At 49.6% G+C, this 16,766-nt stretch overlaps 1 protein-coding gene across 1 annotated transcript in view; it reads right to left on the bottom strand.

Annotated features, from left to right (window-relative positions):
* Lsp1 (lymphocyte specific protein 1) overlaps positions 1–7,637 on the bottom strand; it is a 33,971-nt gene extending 26,334 nt beyond the window's left edge. Inside the window, exon 1 of the mRNA XM_038335917.1 lies at positions 7,487–7,637. Coding sequence (XP_038191845.1) covers positions 7,487–7,554 — 68 coding nt within the window. The 5' untranslated portion in view covers positions 7,555–7,637. The remainder of the gene's footprint in view (positions 1–7,486) is intronic.
* Positions 7,638–16,766: the final 9,129 nt, after the last annotated feature.

Genomic DNA, 16,766 nt, shown 5'->3' with positions numbered 1-16,766 from the left:
ATCTACCAACCACTCATCACACTCATCCACCCCACATTTATCCAACCACCCACATTTCTGTCCGTCTGCCTACTCACCCATCTATCATCTATCCATCTATCTATCTACCCACTCACCCATATATCATCCACCCGTATATCTATCTACCCGTCCATCCATTCAACTGTCCATCCATCTGCTCACTCATATATCAACCCATCCACCTACTCATTCATCCATTCACCTTTCCATCCATCCACCCCCTATTAATCTACCCACCCATATATCCACCCATCAAGTCATCTATCTACTCCATCCATCAACTCACCCATTCACCTACCCATATATCCACCCACTCATCAATCCATCTATACAACCCCCATCTACCCATTCACTAATCCATCCATCCATCCATCCATCCATCCATCCATCCATCCATCCATATATCCACCAACATTCAGTCATTAATTCATCCCACATTCATCTATCCAACCCATTGTGCATCCACCTATCTACTCATCCATTTATCCATCTACCCATCCACTCATTCACTCATCCATCCACCCATTTATATGCTCCCTGGTCATCCATCAACCCATATATCCACCCATTCAGTCATTCATTTATCCACCCCTCATCTATCTACTTCTCATCCATCCACCCACCCATCTATATATTCATCCATCCAACTACCAACTCACATGTTTACCCATTCATCCATCCATGCATTACTTTCTATTTATTCACATCACACTCATTCATTCAGCCATCCACTCACCCGTTCCTATATCCACCCATCCACTTATTCATCCATCTCTCCATTCATCCACTTATCCATCCAGCCAACCACCCACTCACCCATCCATCCACCCATATATAGACCCATTCATCAACCTGCCCACCCACTCATCAATGCATTCATTCACCCCACATCCATCTGTTCGCCCCATGCATACACCCACCCATATATCTACCAATTCACCCATCTGTATATACCATCCATCCATTCATCCATCCATCAACCCATCCATTAATCCACCAACCCACATATTTACGCATTTATCTACCTGTTTTTCAATCCATCTATCCTTACAGCCATCCACCCACTATTCTTCCACCTACTCATTCACCCATCTAATCAGTCACTCATTCACCCATCCACCCATCCACCTACCCATATAACTTTCAATATTCAATCACCCATCCACTCACCCATTCACCCATACACTCATTCATTCATTCATCTACCCACTCACTCACTCATTCACCCATCCATCTACCTATCCCAACTCATCTGTCCATCCCCCATTCAGTCATTCATTCACCCTATTCTTCCACCCACCCATCTGTCTATACATTCATCCACCTGTCTATATATCCATCCATTCATCCACTTCCTATTCATTCACCTCCCCACCTACCCAGATATCCATCTACCCACCCACTCATCATTCAGTCCATTTATTCCATCATCCATCCATCCATCCATCCATCCATCCATCCATCCATCCATCCATACATTTATGTATCCTTTCACCTGTGCATTTGTTGATCTGTCTGCATATCTAGCCACACACCCATCTATCTACCTACCCGTCCATACACTCATCCATCTACCCACCTAGCACTTCCCACACTTCCTTCTTCATTCACCTTTCCTTTTATTTATATAATTATATATGCCACTCATTTCTTCTTTTATTTTCTATTTCCTTTCTTCTATGACTAAGACATGACTCAAAAACAAAGTTCCAGGAGGTCAAGTCCGTCCCATAATAGATCATAAACAGAACTTGGGAAGCACAGATACTCTCTGTCTATGTTTCTCTCTTTCTCTATTTCCCTTGGATTTTCCCAGACAGGCTTTTTCTGTATAGCTCTGGCTGTCCTAGAACTCACTCTGTAGACCGAGCTAGCCTTGAACTCACAGAGACCCACCTGCCTCTGCCCCCTGAGTGCTGGGATTAAAGGTGTACACCACCATCTTGGCTCAGCTATATTCTCTTGTCCATACATCTTTATAGCCCCTAGAAAACATGCTCACAGACCGATGGACTACATGGAGAAAGACCCAGTAAGCAGTGGGAGCCTACTGGTGGAGGGGCCGAGAATGGTGGCATTTAATAGCAATGTGGCTCTGATTTACATAGTGGGATGTCTTCAAATGCTTCCTGAACTCATCAGCTCCCTGTGTTCCCCTTTCCAAGCAAGGTCTGGTGGGCCAGAGCTAAAGGCAGAACCAGGGAGCTGGGTGTGGTGATGAAGTGTGGTTGGAGCTAGGACTAGGAGAAAGGGCAACAGAGTCTTTCCAGATTTCTTTGGAATAAACTAGCTAGATCCATCTGTCTTGTGTTCTATTGCTCTTTTGCAAGGAGAGGAGGAAGAGATGGGAGGTGGGGGAGAAAAGGATGAGAAAGGGGAAAGAAGGTGGGAAAATGAGAGGAAAAGGAGGAGGGGGGAAAAGAGGGGAGAATAGAGAGAAGGAGAGGAAAGGAGGAGAAAAGAGGAAGAGAAGAAGAGAGAGGAAGGGAGAAGAGGAGAAAAAATAGGGGAAAGAAAGGAGAGTAAAGAAGAGGAGAGGACAGGAGAGAAGAGAGGCAGGAGGAGGCAGTGTTGACTTTCCTTGGAAGCTAACCACACACAGTAGGCTGCCTTAGGAAAGAGTGTACAGCCACCTTGGAATGGGAAGGTGGATCTGCTCCCTGTAGGATAGAAGTGTGTGAACCTGAGATCCCATCTGCTAGGGATGGGACCCCATCCTCATGTACTCATCCGTGTGGCAGCTGGTAAAATCAAGGCTGTGGAAGGAGAGTTGGATATAGGATCCATCTCACCCGTGGCAGACAGGATCTCCTGGACATTCTAGACAGCCTTCCTATAGTACCTGGTCACATTGGGCTGGCTTTTGTGCTGACCCCATAAACACTGCTGACAACCTAGCTTGTTCCACCTCTGAGGAGCCCTGATGTGAGGAGGGGGCTCAGAGGGAACAGAGGCATCTTGATTTTGCAGATAATTTTACCTGTCGATTGCCTGCCAATTGATGGAGGCAGATAGTCTTCATTCCCTGCTAATTTACAACTTCCCAACTTGGAAGCGGTCAGCAAATGGAGCCTGGTAAGACTGACCTGGCCACCAGAAAAGACCAGGGCCTTTCTTGACCCACCAATTGTTGCTCTCAAACTCCTATACTCTAAACCTACAGCCCCTCCCATCTCTGCTAGCTCCTTGACAATAGGTATGAGTGGCCTACTAATCAGGCAGTGGTGACACAGGGCTTTAATCCCAGCTCTCAGGAGGCTGGTGGACCTCCATAAGTTTGAGGCCAGCCTAGTCTACATGAGTGAGTTCTAGGACAGCAATGATAGTTAAACAGAGAAACCCTGTCCTGAGAAACTTAAAAAAAAAAGTGGATAGTGAAATCCTAATCCTGGGAGATGGGCTGGGCTGCCACCAGGCAGCTCCTTTATCCAAACCTGTCTCTGCAGATATCAAAGGACTGCCATCCAAAGAGAGGCCCTGATGCCTCAAGCCCAATGGGAACCTACCTAAAACTTACCATGTGTCCTTATACAGACTGGGGCTTCTTAGACCCAGAAGAACCCCCATAGCTCTGCTACCAGAGTAGATGCAGAGACCCAGGCCTATACTGGCTTAGACTGTGCCTGACAGAATACTTGTACCCCAGCCTGGGATGTCCCTACCAAGTACTTGCCACCCAACAGAATACCCCTCACTCTGACCTGGGCTATGTCCCACAAAGACCACTAGTTCCTTGTCAACTGCCTTTAAAGAACAGTGGGTGCACTCTGGGGAGTCTCACCAGAGTACCCTAAGAACAGCTTGGTACAGCCTAACCCAGGTCCCAGCCCCTCCCCCTAACCCCACAGAGGGCATGTCTAGTCACAGTAAACCATCTCTAAAAGGGCCACTCTTGGGGGGGGGATGGTGTACAAGATCTTTGCATACTGGAGTCTTAAAGAGCTTGGTAAGAACACTCAGGTCATGAATGCTAGGCCTGAGCAGTTGCATTCTGACCACGCAGATGAGGAAACTGAGGCACTGGATGATGACCCTTTACCTTCTCTCCCTTACCTCGAAGTGGCATCTCAACCCCTATCCCAATAGCTCAAGTTCCCAGAGGGAAAGGCCTGGTCGACCTCCCCTGGGTCTCATCCCCTAGCACGCCCCTACTTCTTTAAGGCTCACTGAGCCCTGTCATAACCCTCTCAAGGAAACGGAGACAGAGGCAATTACTGATACAGTAATAATGTCACCCTGCCAGGGCCATCCTGTCCTGGGCCATCTGTCCCAGGCCTTTCCCAACACTGCCTACCCCAAGCAGACAGGGCAGTATAGAGCTTCTGGGATCAGCAAAGGTAGGTCTGTGGTGTTCCAAAAGTACCAGGTATCTGGTTTCCCCTCCTCAAGCCAAGATGGGGATCTGAAGGAGCTGGATGGAAGGTGGGAGAAAGCCTAGGATCCACCAGGAGGAAGATGTTGTCTGGGTGAAGCTTGACCTCCCTCTGTCTTGAGGAGCCCCTGACGTGGCCTAGCTTGGCTCAGCTCTGCCATCTGTGCAGAGAGCTCCAGGCCTCAGCTCCTAATCTTCCCATCTTCAGCACACACCCTGGGAGGGCAAGGTTGGTAGAATCCCTCCACTGGGCTACTGCCTCTCAGATCAAGGCTCTCAATATTGTGCAAGGCCCTCTGACTAAAGCTCAGAGGATCAGAGGAACAGGTGACCTAGGAAGGAAGGAACACTGCCTAGGTGACCCTCAGATTGTCCTATTGGTCAGCAGGTGTGGAATTAGGTCAGAAGTGTTTCCAGGGTAGATGGTGACCCGGAGCAGGGCCCTTAGCAAAGCAGCATCATATGCTGAGGGAATCAGGGTACAGACATCCCAGGGGCCAGATGAGCCATGCATCTCAGGGAATACCGGGGTAGCCAGGTAGAGAGAGCCAGGCCTGTGCAGAGGATATCTGTCCACCTGAGTCTGCCCCCAGTGAGAGGAGCCATGGCTCCATGTAGAGTTCAGGTTCCAGGACAGGGGTAGTGGTTGACTCTGAGGCCCTTGAAAGCATGCTGAGCTACATGACTTCCCTATAGCTCTCCAGACACTGTGCAGTGGAGTTGTAAGGGGGTTTGAGGCTTGGTTTCATTCCCTTGGTGTCACCCAGCAGTCCCAGCAGAGCCATTCGCAGGCCTGTGGAGATGCCACACCCTGCTCCCACAAGACAGTAACAAGCTAATGACCCTGTGTTGGGTAGGCAGGCAAAGAGAGAGCACCCCCACTGGAGGAAGAGTGGCAGTCCTGTATCAATGACGTGGAAACACTGGAGTGGTACACAGTAGCGTTCCAGCCATCTGAGGGCTCTGTGAGAGGGGCTTGGCCTTAGCCTGCCCGCTTTGGGCCTGGCATGCATATGCGTCCCACTATGCTCACCCTGGTACACTGGCGCCTGCCCTTCTCTGCCTCCCCACACGCACACTGCGGCGCCACAGCGTGTGGAGCTTAGCGGAGAGAGGGGCCCCGGGGCGCGACTTGGCCTCTGCCTGGCATGCCTGGTCCTCTATGGGCACACGGGGTGGGGATCCCCTGATCTGTTCCAGCCAAAACTGACCCTGCTCAGTTCTGCCCTTCTGGGGTTTCCCGAGCTGGGACTTATTAGGTCAAATATCCCCCGCTGGGCACCAGGGACTTCTTACCACTTTAAACAGGAGAATCCCCTGGCCCCTGAGTCACCCTGTGAAAGGACAGTTCCACCTCACCCTGGGTCTCGGTTTCATTCTGAAAGGTCAGCGGTGCACTTTGTTCTCTTTCTTCCACCATTTTGGGGAGGACATCTTTAGGGGATTCCCAGGCCCGCTGAGGTCTTAGGACTATGGAACAGGAGTTCTTGACAGATGGGCACAGGTGCAGTCCAGCCCCAGTCCTACAGTAAGATGCCCAGGGATCTGCTGTGCCTGCCAGAGCTGTGGGCACCCTTGACTGTGTTGCCTAGACCTCGGCATTTGAGACAGCTGAGAGAGGGGGCCGAGGAAGGGCCGAGGAGGAGGGCGGGGCCCGCGGGGCTGCTTGTGTCTGCCCTTCTATGGGCACAAGGTGGCAGGGCACTGACGTGAGGACATTTCTGAGCAGGGTCACAGCTGTCGCCCGATCACCCTGTTCCACACACCCCATAGCTTGTGTCCTTACCCAGCCCGGGCAGAATGTCCTTAGAGCCCTTCTTGGGCCCTCATGATACATGTCCCCCCTCCCAGGAGATAGCTCTCATACACAATGTGGGCCTGGAAACCTCAGGTTGGCGCAAGGATGCTGACCCAGGCCAGGCCAGTCTGTGTTTAGCCTCAGACTCCTTTCCTGGCTGGAGGGTTCCCTGGACAGTTTTCAAACCAGGGCCCACAAGGAAAGTGGGGAGCCTGAGGTTAACCCTCTGCCCCTGACATGTACCCCTCACAGTGAGGCCTCCTTACCATTATCTGATAGGACTGAGGTATTCTTGTCTCTGTCCAAGATCTGAAGCCTGACTCCATTTTACAAGGGGCCTGCAGGGACTCTGCAACACCTGCTGAGGTGGCCTTCGCTCCTTGAGCCTGTGGGTAAACCCCAAGGACCACACCTTCCTGGACAGTCTGACATCCCTAGCAGCAGGTTCTAGGACTCTCGAGGTCTTACCTCCTTTCCGTTCCTCTTACACACCTGGACCACAGCCCCCACATCCTGCTCCCATGAGGCCTCTAGTCCCTCACTGTAGAATGTCCCCTTCTGCCTCAGCCTGTCCCAGAGACCTGACACTTTCTTCTAAGACCTATTCCTGCAACTGAGCAGAGCAGTCACACACGGCTTGGCTTAGTGTCCATATCTGTCCACTGACAGTCCCTTCCTATGGCCCCCAGCTTATGACCCAACACAGGGCAGAACTTAGCAGTTCTTTAACTCCCAGATGCCCTTAGGCCGCTGACGGCCAATGGGCCTCTGCTCACCTCTGTCTGTGGCAGAGGAGTGGCTCCTTTACCTCCTCTGACATTCCCTTCCCATACCCATTATACCCAACAGCAGTGTCTGGTCCACAAGGGGCCATTGAGAATTGCCACAGAGAAGCTTTGGGAACCTCTGAGACCTGGCCACCTCTGAGTATCTCAAGGCAGGCCAGACCCCTCAGGCAAACCTACAGGTGGAGGGGTCAGCAGCCTGGCCAGGATTCACAACTTTAGTTTCTCCCAACATAACTGTTGCTTTCTCCCACTGATCAGGCCACATCTAGGCATGCCCAGTCCCTTCCACACCAAGCATCTACCCCTTCCGTTCTGGCTTTGGACCCTGGCCAGGGATCGATCTATCCTTACCCAGTTAGGCCAGTTAAGCTGTAGAGGTAGATAGAGGAGATACAGACCTCTATGGTGAAGAGGGGGTTTCTGCAGAACCCCCAAGTGCCCAGTGGGTAGCCACTCTCTGTCCCTGCAGGACTTGGCACAAAGCAAGCTGCCTGCTGTGGGGCTTACCCTTCACTGTCTTCTGCATGCAGCTCTTCCTGCTCCTCGCAGCTTGGATCGCTGGCAGCCTCCGCCATGGGCCTGATGTCTTTGGTGTGGGTGCACTCTTTGTGGCTCCTAGTGCTTCTCTGTAGATGGGCCGTGGCCTAGAGCCCCCACCCCAGCAGGTTTCACTTCCTCCTTCCGGCAGCAGGTTGAGGTTTGGAACCTATTGGGACTTGGGTTGGGGTGTTGTTTTTTGACTATGTTGCTGCAAGAGAAGAAGAAGAAAAAAAAAAAAACTAAACCCAAACCACTTATCAGGAAGTGTTGAGCAAGCTGCAGCCGCCTGGGGTGACAGAAAAGGGCTGGGGGCAGAGGTGGGTAAGGATGCTCCTCACGGTTCCGGCTCACGTAGCTGGGACACCAGCAGTTCTGAGAGTAGCTAGCTCTCGCAGTGTCCAGAATCCATGGTCTCTTCAGCATCTGTGGACTCTGCTTTCAACTGTTTTACATGGAAATTCTCTGTGCTTCCATGTGTGCTCACAGAACGTGGCGGAACCAGTTCTTGCAACTTCAAGGCGTTGGATACTCTTAACTCGTCTTCGCTTTCCAGCCATGTCCAGGGTCCTACACATGGTGCTCTGTAGGTTTAGAGCTGTCCCCACTCCTAGTTGCTGGACACCTGCGTCTTCTTCTTGCTCTGTCAGTTCAATTCTCTTTAATCCTGTTTTGTGCTCTGGGTATTTGGAACCAATATCGGAGTTGGTTGATGTTCCCAGCCAAGATGGGGTGGGTCATGGGTTATCCTGAGATAACCAGGACAGTAGCGGGACCAGGGGATGGACCGAGGCTTTTGGGAGGAAACCAAAAGGACTCTGGGTCATCAAGGAATGTGGGAGAGTATGAAGACCAGATTCTAAAGCTCCAGTACTTGGGTTGCGGTGTCACTGGGCCAAGTTGAGGCAGTCATAGCATGGCAGAGACTCCCTGCTTGAGATCTGCTGGCCCAAGAGATAGAAAGAAAGAAGCCAGTGCCATCTCAGGCAGCACTGGCCAGGGGGTAGCCTCGGGGAATCCAGCTATGAAGTCTTTCAGGGGAAGAGGGACAAGAGTGCAGGGAGAGCTTGGGGGTGTTGGGAAACTCAGGGGAACCCTAGAGTGGCATCCAGAAGCAGACCAGTGCTTGCAAACCTGCCTGGAGGCCATGAGTCCTTTCTTACGCAAGTGGCCTAACAGTGGCAAAGCCTGGCTCACTCTATCCCAATCCTGAGGAAGAGACACAAAGAAGACCCAGGTGAGTGTCTGGTAGACTGGGCCAGACCCCTGCCTGCTTCTTCTTTAGCCTCCCATCCCTTTTTGTACTTTGCTTCCTTGGGAGCCTCCCAAGTACTCTGTTGGTGGATGGCTGGGAGTGCATGTGGCAGGTGACAGAGCTGTGACACTTCTGCCGTGATACCTCTTAAGGGGTTCCCACAGGTTCCTATGTCTGCCACGGGACTCCTCCGTCCAGGCACCTTTTCTGTGGATTCCAGCCACTATTCTTTTTGTTTGTTTGTTTGTTTTTGTTTTTTGAGACAGGGTTTCTCTGTAGCTTTGGAGCCTGTCCTAGAACTAGCTCTTGTAGCCCAGGCTGGCCTCGAACTCACAGAGATCCACCTGCCTCTGCCTCCTGAGTGCTGGGATTAAAGGCATGCACCACTACTGCTTGGCCCAGCCACCATTCTGTATGACCTTCCTCTGGCCCGCTGGGCCTTAGGGCTGGGGGATGGGCAGGTGGAGGCTATCTGTAGGCTGGACTAACTTCCCAGTATTCAGGGCCTCTGATCTAGCAGCCAACATGTTCCAGAGGGAAATTCAGATCCTGCTAGCACAGACTCTTCAGGCCTGCAAAGGCAGTTTCTGTACGAGGGGAAGTCCCAGTCTGGGTCTCCCAAAGCGGAAGTGTTATAAAGTCTGCCCCAAGAGTAGCTGTGTGGAGGGCAGGACTCCTGAAAAGGGCGTGGGTATTATACCCAAGTCATATCACGGAAATGACTTTGCTGTCAATGTGAATTCCGGGCTGGCAAGATGGCTTCATGGGCAAAGGTACTCGTGAGACCAAACCTGATAATCTGAGTTCAATCCCTAGGACCCACTTAGTAAAAGAAGAGAATTGATTCCCTCAGGTTCTCTGATCTCCACATCCACACCCTGGCACATACACACACTTTTTCTGTGATTCCAGCCACTACTCTGTATGACCTTCCTCTGGCCTGCTGGGCGTTAGGGCTGGGGGATGGGCAGGTGGAGGCCATTGGTTGTCTGTAGGTTGGGCTGGCTTCCTAATTTTCAGACCTCCTGTTCATCAGCTAGCATCTTCCAAAGGGAAATTCAGGCCCTACCAACACACACACACACACACACACACACACACACACACACACACACACACACAGGGTTTCTCTGTAGCTTTGGGACCTGTCCCGGAACTTGCTCCTATAGACCAGGCTGGCCTCGAACTCACAGAGATCTGCCTGTCTCTGCCTCCTGAGTGCTAGGATTAAAGGCCTGCGCCACCACCACCCCACTCCACTCTTTTTTTGTTTTTAAAAAAAAAAAAAAAAAAAAACATGAGTCCTCTCTAACAGGATTGCTGTCTTGTCATTTGATGGGCAGGCACCAGGACAGCCTCAGCAGGAGTTAACCCCATGCTCCTATATGTCCAGCCTTCAGAGCTGAGAGCTAAGCAAATCTTTATTCTTTGTAAGTCACCCTGCCTCAGGGGTACAGTGTAGCAATGGAGAGTATACAAAATGCCTGGGACATATGGGTGCTTTGTGAGCTGCCTCATTCACTGTTCCTAGTTTCACCTGAATTGGGAGATTTTTGCCTTCTCTGACTTTCACCCAGACCCCAGCCATCAAAGAGGGTGCCCCTGCCTGTTTGGCCTATCTCCATCTTCCCAGGCAGATGCAGAGGCTGAGCCCTCCCATTAAGGATTGAATTGCATACTCCAAGATGCATATGTTGAAGTCCTAAACCCCAGGACTTCAGAATGTGACCTTATTTGGAAATTGGTTTGTTGCAGATGTAACCAGTTAGGATGAGGTCATTGAGGGGAAGGGCCTGCTCCAATATGATTGGTGTCCTTACAAAAAGAGAAAATTTGGGCACACACACACACACACACACACCACACACACACACACACACACACGAGAGAGAGAGAGAGAGAGAGAGAGAGAGAGAGAGAGAGAGAGAGAGAGAGAGAGAGAAACAGTGGGGAAAAAAGGCAGAAATCAGTGGTGTTTCTACAAGACAGGAGTCACCAGTCCCACAGAAGCTGAGACAGGTTGCAAAGATCCCCACCCCCCCCCCCGCCGCCGCCGCTTAGCCCAGCAGTGCCTGCCCTACCTGTCTAGCCTTCTGCCTCCTGAATGAGAGCAGTGTTCATCATTCTTAGAGTTTAAATCGAAAGTGTCTCTCACAGGCTCATGTTTTGAATGCTAGGTCCCTAATTAGTGAAGTTCTCTCTCTCTCTCTCTCTCTCTCTCTCTCTCTCTCTCTCTCTCTCTCTCTCTCTCTCTCTCTCGTGTGTGTGTGTGTGTGTGTGTGTGTGTGTGTGTGTGTGTGTGTGTATGTGTGCGTGCGTTGTTGTTGTTGTTGTAATAAAACCCAGGGCCTTAAACAAGCTAGGCAGATGATCTACCTCTGAGCTACACCCCCAGCCCTTTGTGGTGCTAATTTTGAAGGATATTCTTGCAGGCTACCCACACAGACTATGAAGCCTTTGGGAGGATGGGCCGTCTCTGGCAGAAGTAGGTCAGTAAGGGCAGAGGTTTCCAGGCCCCCACGGCTTTTGTCAGCCTCTGTTGAGGTCAGGTTGTGCCCTACTCTAAGTGACTCCATATTGTATAGAACAGGGGTGGCTGAGCATTGCTCTGGGCGACACTATTTCACAAGCAACCTTGCAATGGAGAAGAAAGACCACACCCCTGGGTGGGTTCGGAAACTGCACCATTCGTCAGGCACCACCTACCCGGTACAGACTGACAGGTGACTGTCAGGTGCAGACTGACACTTATTCCTGGGAACAGAAAGGGAGCTGCACTCTAAGTATGTTGGGGTGAATCGAAGCCATAGTGACAAGTGAGAGTATTAAAATCATATCAAGAAAACCAAGCCCAAGAACTTATCAGACATGCCACACCAAGGAAAGGGTGTAATTTCCTCACCTGGACCCCACAAACTGATGGACACTTACCCTATAATGGTATGGTCTCCACCAACCTATCTTCTGAGACCTGGTGTGTGTGTCAAGGGCTGACAAGCAAAGGAATCCCCGACTACCTCAGGAAGTTTAGCTCTGCTTGGTCCCCTGCTCCTGACATTTCCTTGACTGCCTGCCGTCTGGACCTGAACCCCCAGTTCCCTCCTCCAGACCCTTTTGGATCTTTCACCCCACACCTGGACTCCACAGCTTGGCTCTCAAGCCCCGGGTTGCAGCAACAGCTCTCTCCAGCACTGGTTTGGGTGTTATCTTATCGGTACAAGACCCTCTCTCATCCTGTCTTTGAAGCCTCTTGAGCTCTGCTGGAGCCTGGGACTCGCATTCATTTCGTAAACTGCAGGTGCGACCATAGATGTAGATGCATTTCTTTATTCTGGAGGTCGATCTGGGAGTTAATATTAGTAATGACGACTGGAAAACAAGAACCTGTGTTTGTTTCAGCCAGGCCACAGTGTAGGTGGGACTATCTGCAAGTTGCTGTCATTGAAACCCCTCTAAACCTTACAAAAGGGCCTTGCTATTTAATACATTCTAACACTGTTTAAGACTTGAACTTTGTTTCTTATATAGTGTGCTCACGACAACCTCCAAGTGAGAGATTTCTACCTCATATTCTCATTGTCCAGAAAAGAGGGCCTTTACCCTGCCTTCCCTGCTGTGATGAGCTGAGCATGTTCCCGAAACCAAGCACCAAAATAAACTGGTTATTCATTACATTGTTCCTGTCAGCTATTTGGACATGCACACACACACACACACACACACACACACACACACACACACACACACATGTATATGTACACATGTATGTATGTATGTGTGATGGTTTAGTCCCCATCTACAGAACACACCAAGCTGAGTTCTGTGTGTCAAACAGGTCCAGCCCTCCCAGGACTGCAGGGCAGGAAGCCTCTCTATCTTCTAGGCCCTGAAGGGGTCATATCCACAGCTTACATGATGATGCTCTGGGGCTTAGGGGGCCCTATAGGGTGCCTTAGAGCCATACACACCCGCTCCCCCCTCTCGCTCTCTCCTTTCCCTATTCTGAATAGACTATTTGTTTCTCCTTTTGCTTCTCAGAACCAGGACTCCAGGTGTCCTCATGTGGGTCCCTTCCAAAGGCTAGTACAGATTGGCTCTCATTGACTGCAGTACTCCTGAGCCCTGGATTCTAATCCTCCCGTGTTCCGGGATCACTCTACTGTACAGTCCTCCACAGTGCTCCCCATCCATCCCAGGGCCCCATTCTCTGTCAGCTCTATTCCACCTGGACCAATGAGAGTCCTGAGACAGAGTCCCCAGTAGGAAGTGCTGGCACTTTAGTGATCTATGGTGTGTGTGTGTGTGTGTGTGTGTGTGTGTGTGTGTGTGTGTGTATGAATGCTGTCTGAGCTCCCTGCTGACAAAAGCCCACAGACACAGCCCTTCCCCTTGAGCATCACCCCAGATCACACACATCATTTGTTTACTTGGAGTCATTGACTTCTCAACTCCTTCGCTACACCTTCGCTGCCCCTAACACAGTGTCCAAGGTTAATAGACTGATAAAGCAAGGGAGGCTGGAGCTCGTGCTGGGCTGCGTCCACTCTGCTGGGAAGACAGGGTGAGCAGGCACAGGTGAGGAGAATATCTGCGGAGCAGGCCGAGCAGATCACCTACAGCCTTTACAGCTGGAAATAGCTCCCAAGGGCTCTACTGCCGGAAGAAGAGCTGGCAAAGTCTGTTTCCAGTTTGTTCCCAGCTAAGATGGAAATGCAAGCAAGCAGGAGGTGGACGTGGTCCCAGGAGGGCAGGAGTGTGGGCAGAGTGAGGGGATAAGGAGAAGGGTATTTTGGAGATTGGGTGGTCGTGCTTGAATAAGGGACCACAGGGACAGTATAGCACCCAGGTCTGGATAGTGAACCCATGTGGGGCATTCACCAGTGGGTGAACAGAAAGAAATGTAGGCATGGAGGGCTGAGGTCTGTGTGCCACTTGAGTTGAAGAGTACTAAAGGGACTGACGGTAATAGCCTGGGGCTTCTTTCTGTGGGGTTTAAAGGAAAGGAGAGCTGGGTACCCTTAGAAACAACGTTCAGGGTCACAAAGAAAGAGGCCCTCATTCCCACTGCAGCGTCAGGGCAGGGCAGACTTCACTACTGATCCAGAGGATGTGTTCAAAGTCAAACAGCGAGAACAGGAAGTGCACTTAGCTTTTGTTCTGACTCAGGTGGTGACTGTGTCTTTCCCCCCATTAGCTGGAGCCCTTAGTCTTAATTTAGTTGGCTAGTCTGGAAAGAATTGGCACACAGGGAATGGAGGAGGAAGGGGAGAAGGGTCACTGCTTCAGGCCTTCGAATTCTTGGAATGCAGCAGGGAGCCTTTGTGTAAACAAAAGTTTTACTGAGTCAGGGAATTAAACAATTTGCTTAAGTCTTACAGTGTGGGGGAGATAAGACGTTTTGAATTCCTTGTCCTAAACACAGTTTTGATAGTATTTGATAGAAAAGACTCATTTGTTATTGCTTGCGAATTCCTCCTTATTTTTAACCATTTGGTTCTTCAAACTCATTACAACGACGTTGCTTTTCTTTTTCTGTCCTGTCTTATAAGACATTGAAGTGGGGCGGGTGTACGTCTAGTAATAGTTGACTCAGTAAGCCACAGTTAGGCCCTCACAAAGCACTATTACCTTTACTTCATGAGCATGGTTTAAGGTAAACCCAGCCTCCTTGGGGTGATTCTTTGACCAGGAGATTGACCTGGCTCCATAAGAATGTTAAGTCTTTGTCTAAGCCAGAGATCCTATTCTTTTGAGCAGGAAGGGTTTTCTTTAAACAGGCCTTTATTGCTAGCTGATTATTCTACCCCTCTAAAGAACCTAAGAAGCACTTTGGAACAAGATCTGAGATCCCAAAACACTTCTGATATCTTTGGCCTCTGGCAAAGAGGAAGCTGCTAAGAATCCTAAGGACATTTCTAGCTTTTAATCAATAAAGAAACTGGTTACTTTTCTTTGGGGTCCTTTTTGCCCTAAACAGTCCAGACAATTTCTATCTCTTGTTCCTATCCTCTTCCCTCCGAAGCTGTCATCCTAACTGCCATTATGTGATTGAGTTGATGACCGGTCTGGCATCTTCCAGCTTGTCAGGTCCAAAAGAAACTGGGATCCAGAGCTTTGGCACCAGATGACTGCTCCAAGGTATGGTTGAGGAGAAGGTTTTTATTGTATTTAAAAAGGAGAGTACAGCCAGAGGCGTCTGGAAGAGTCCAGAGCAGGACAGAGGTAGTAGACTAAACATGACCAGCAGACTGAACTGGACCATGAGAGGAAAGAAAGGAAGGGGAGCAAGAGAGAAAGGGAAGAGAGAAAACAAAGACAAGAGGAGGCCAAGAGGGTGGGGGCTGAAGAGAGGGAGCAAAAAGAGCACTTGGCTGAAATGGCAGGGTTACAAAGGAAGGAGAAGCTGGGGGAAGGAAAGCCCATGAGCGGGGGAAGTTTAAGGTCGGGAGCGTGTGTGTGAGAAGAGCTGAGAGGGACCTAAGATGTCAGCATGGACTCTGTAATAGGTACTTGCTATGCTGAGAGAACCTGGAGGCCGGCTTCGGTATGCTAACAGGTACAACAGTTAGCCATTTGCTCCCGGTTTCTTTTGGACCCGATATAGCTGAATTGGGGTGTCAGGTATGGCAGTTTTGGGGAACCCCTGGTGAGGGTCTATCTAAAAGACACCAGTCGTTAGATATAGGAAGAAAGGGGAGTCCTTGACCAGTGTCTACAAGGGATTTTAAAATGTCCGAATCAAAGCCCATTAGAATCACAAGAGCCTCCATCTATTGGGCTCCTTGTTGTTCTTTGGCTAGGTTGGTTTCCAGAATGATGAGCCCACAATCTGTTTGACAGCAGTTGGATCAGCTAACCTAGTATGAAGTCCTTCCCTTATGGCTTCTAGATGGGGAAAGATGAAATATTGAGCTATCATTTAAATTTTAGGTTAAAAGAATAGCAGGCCTGTCTTCCTTGGCTGTAGGCAGGTACTGCAGAGAACCAAAGTGTGAAGTCCTATATGGGTAACATCTTTTGATCAAGAAGAAAATGTCAATGAGATATAGTTGTCTAAAAAACACTTCATATAGACTTGTGTCCAACGTCTGGGGAATGTGATTCATTTTGCACTGTTACCAATTCTCTTGGTCTTTGGTTATATTTTCCTACTAAGCGTTGGAAATTTTGGTCACTACATGCAGGTTGCCAAAATTAATATCTGTTTTTATACTGTCAAAATACATAGGATAATCATTTATTAATTAACATTACCTAGGTACATACTATTTATTGTTTGTTAGGCTTTGAGAGTACCCAGATAAACCTTATAGAAAACACAAGATAGTCTTTATTCACCGCATAGAGTTGCTGCCATAGCCATACTTTTGGTTTTGAATGAGTGTGTGTAGCAGGTTCAAAGACCAGCAGATACACAGCAGAACATCATCACATTATGCTTACAGCATCCAGCAAAACTCAACCAAGAAATCCCTGTTAAAACCAGGATGCTGGAGCCGCTATTGAGGGCTCTTTATAGAGAGGGTCTGTGGTGGTTTGAAAATAATTGGCCCTCATAATCTCACAGGGAGTGGCACTACTAGGAGGTGTGGCCTTGTTGGAGGAAGTGTGTCACTGAGGGGATAGTCTTTGAGGTCTCCTATGCTCAGGATACTGTCCAGTGCATCAGTCGACTTCCTGCTGACTACAAGATGTAGAACTCTCAGCTCTCTCCAATACCACATCTGCCTCCTGCTGCCATGCTCCTTGCCATGATAACAATGGACTGAAACTCTGAAACTGTGAGCCGCCACCTCGGTTAAATGTTTTCTTTCTAAGAGTTGCCATGGTCATGGTGTCTTTTCCACGAATTAAAATCCCTAACTAAGACAGGGTTCCTTTGGTCTCTCCATGGATGAGCATCCCATTAGGTGTTTTTACCACAGACATCTTTATCTTATGAGGTAAATAACATTGCACACAAAAGATATTGTTCCTTTATAAACTGAACCCATT

Source organism: Arvicola amphibius, chromosome 1 (genome assembly GCF_903992535.2).
Source record: "Arvicola amphibius chromosome 1, mArvAmp1.2, whole genome shotgun sequence".
Taxonomy (NCBI): domain Eukaryota; kingdom Metazoa; phylum Chordata; class Mammalia; order Rodentia; family Cricetidae; genus Arvicola; species Arvicola amphibius.
Note: the sequence above shows the minus strand (reverse complement) of the source record. Positions and strands in the feature narration are given on the sequence as shown.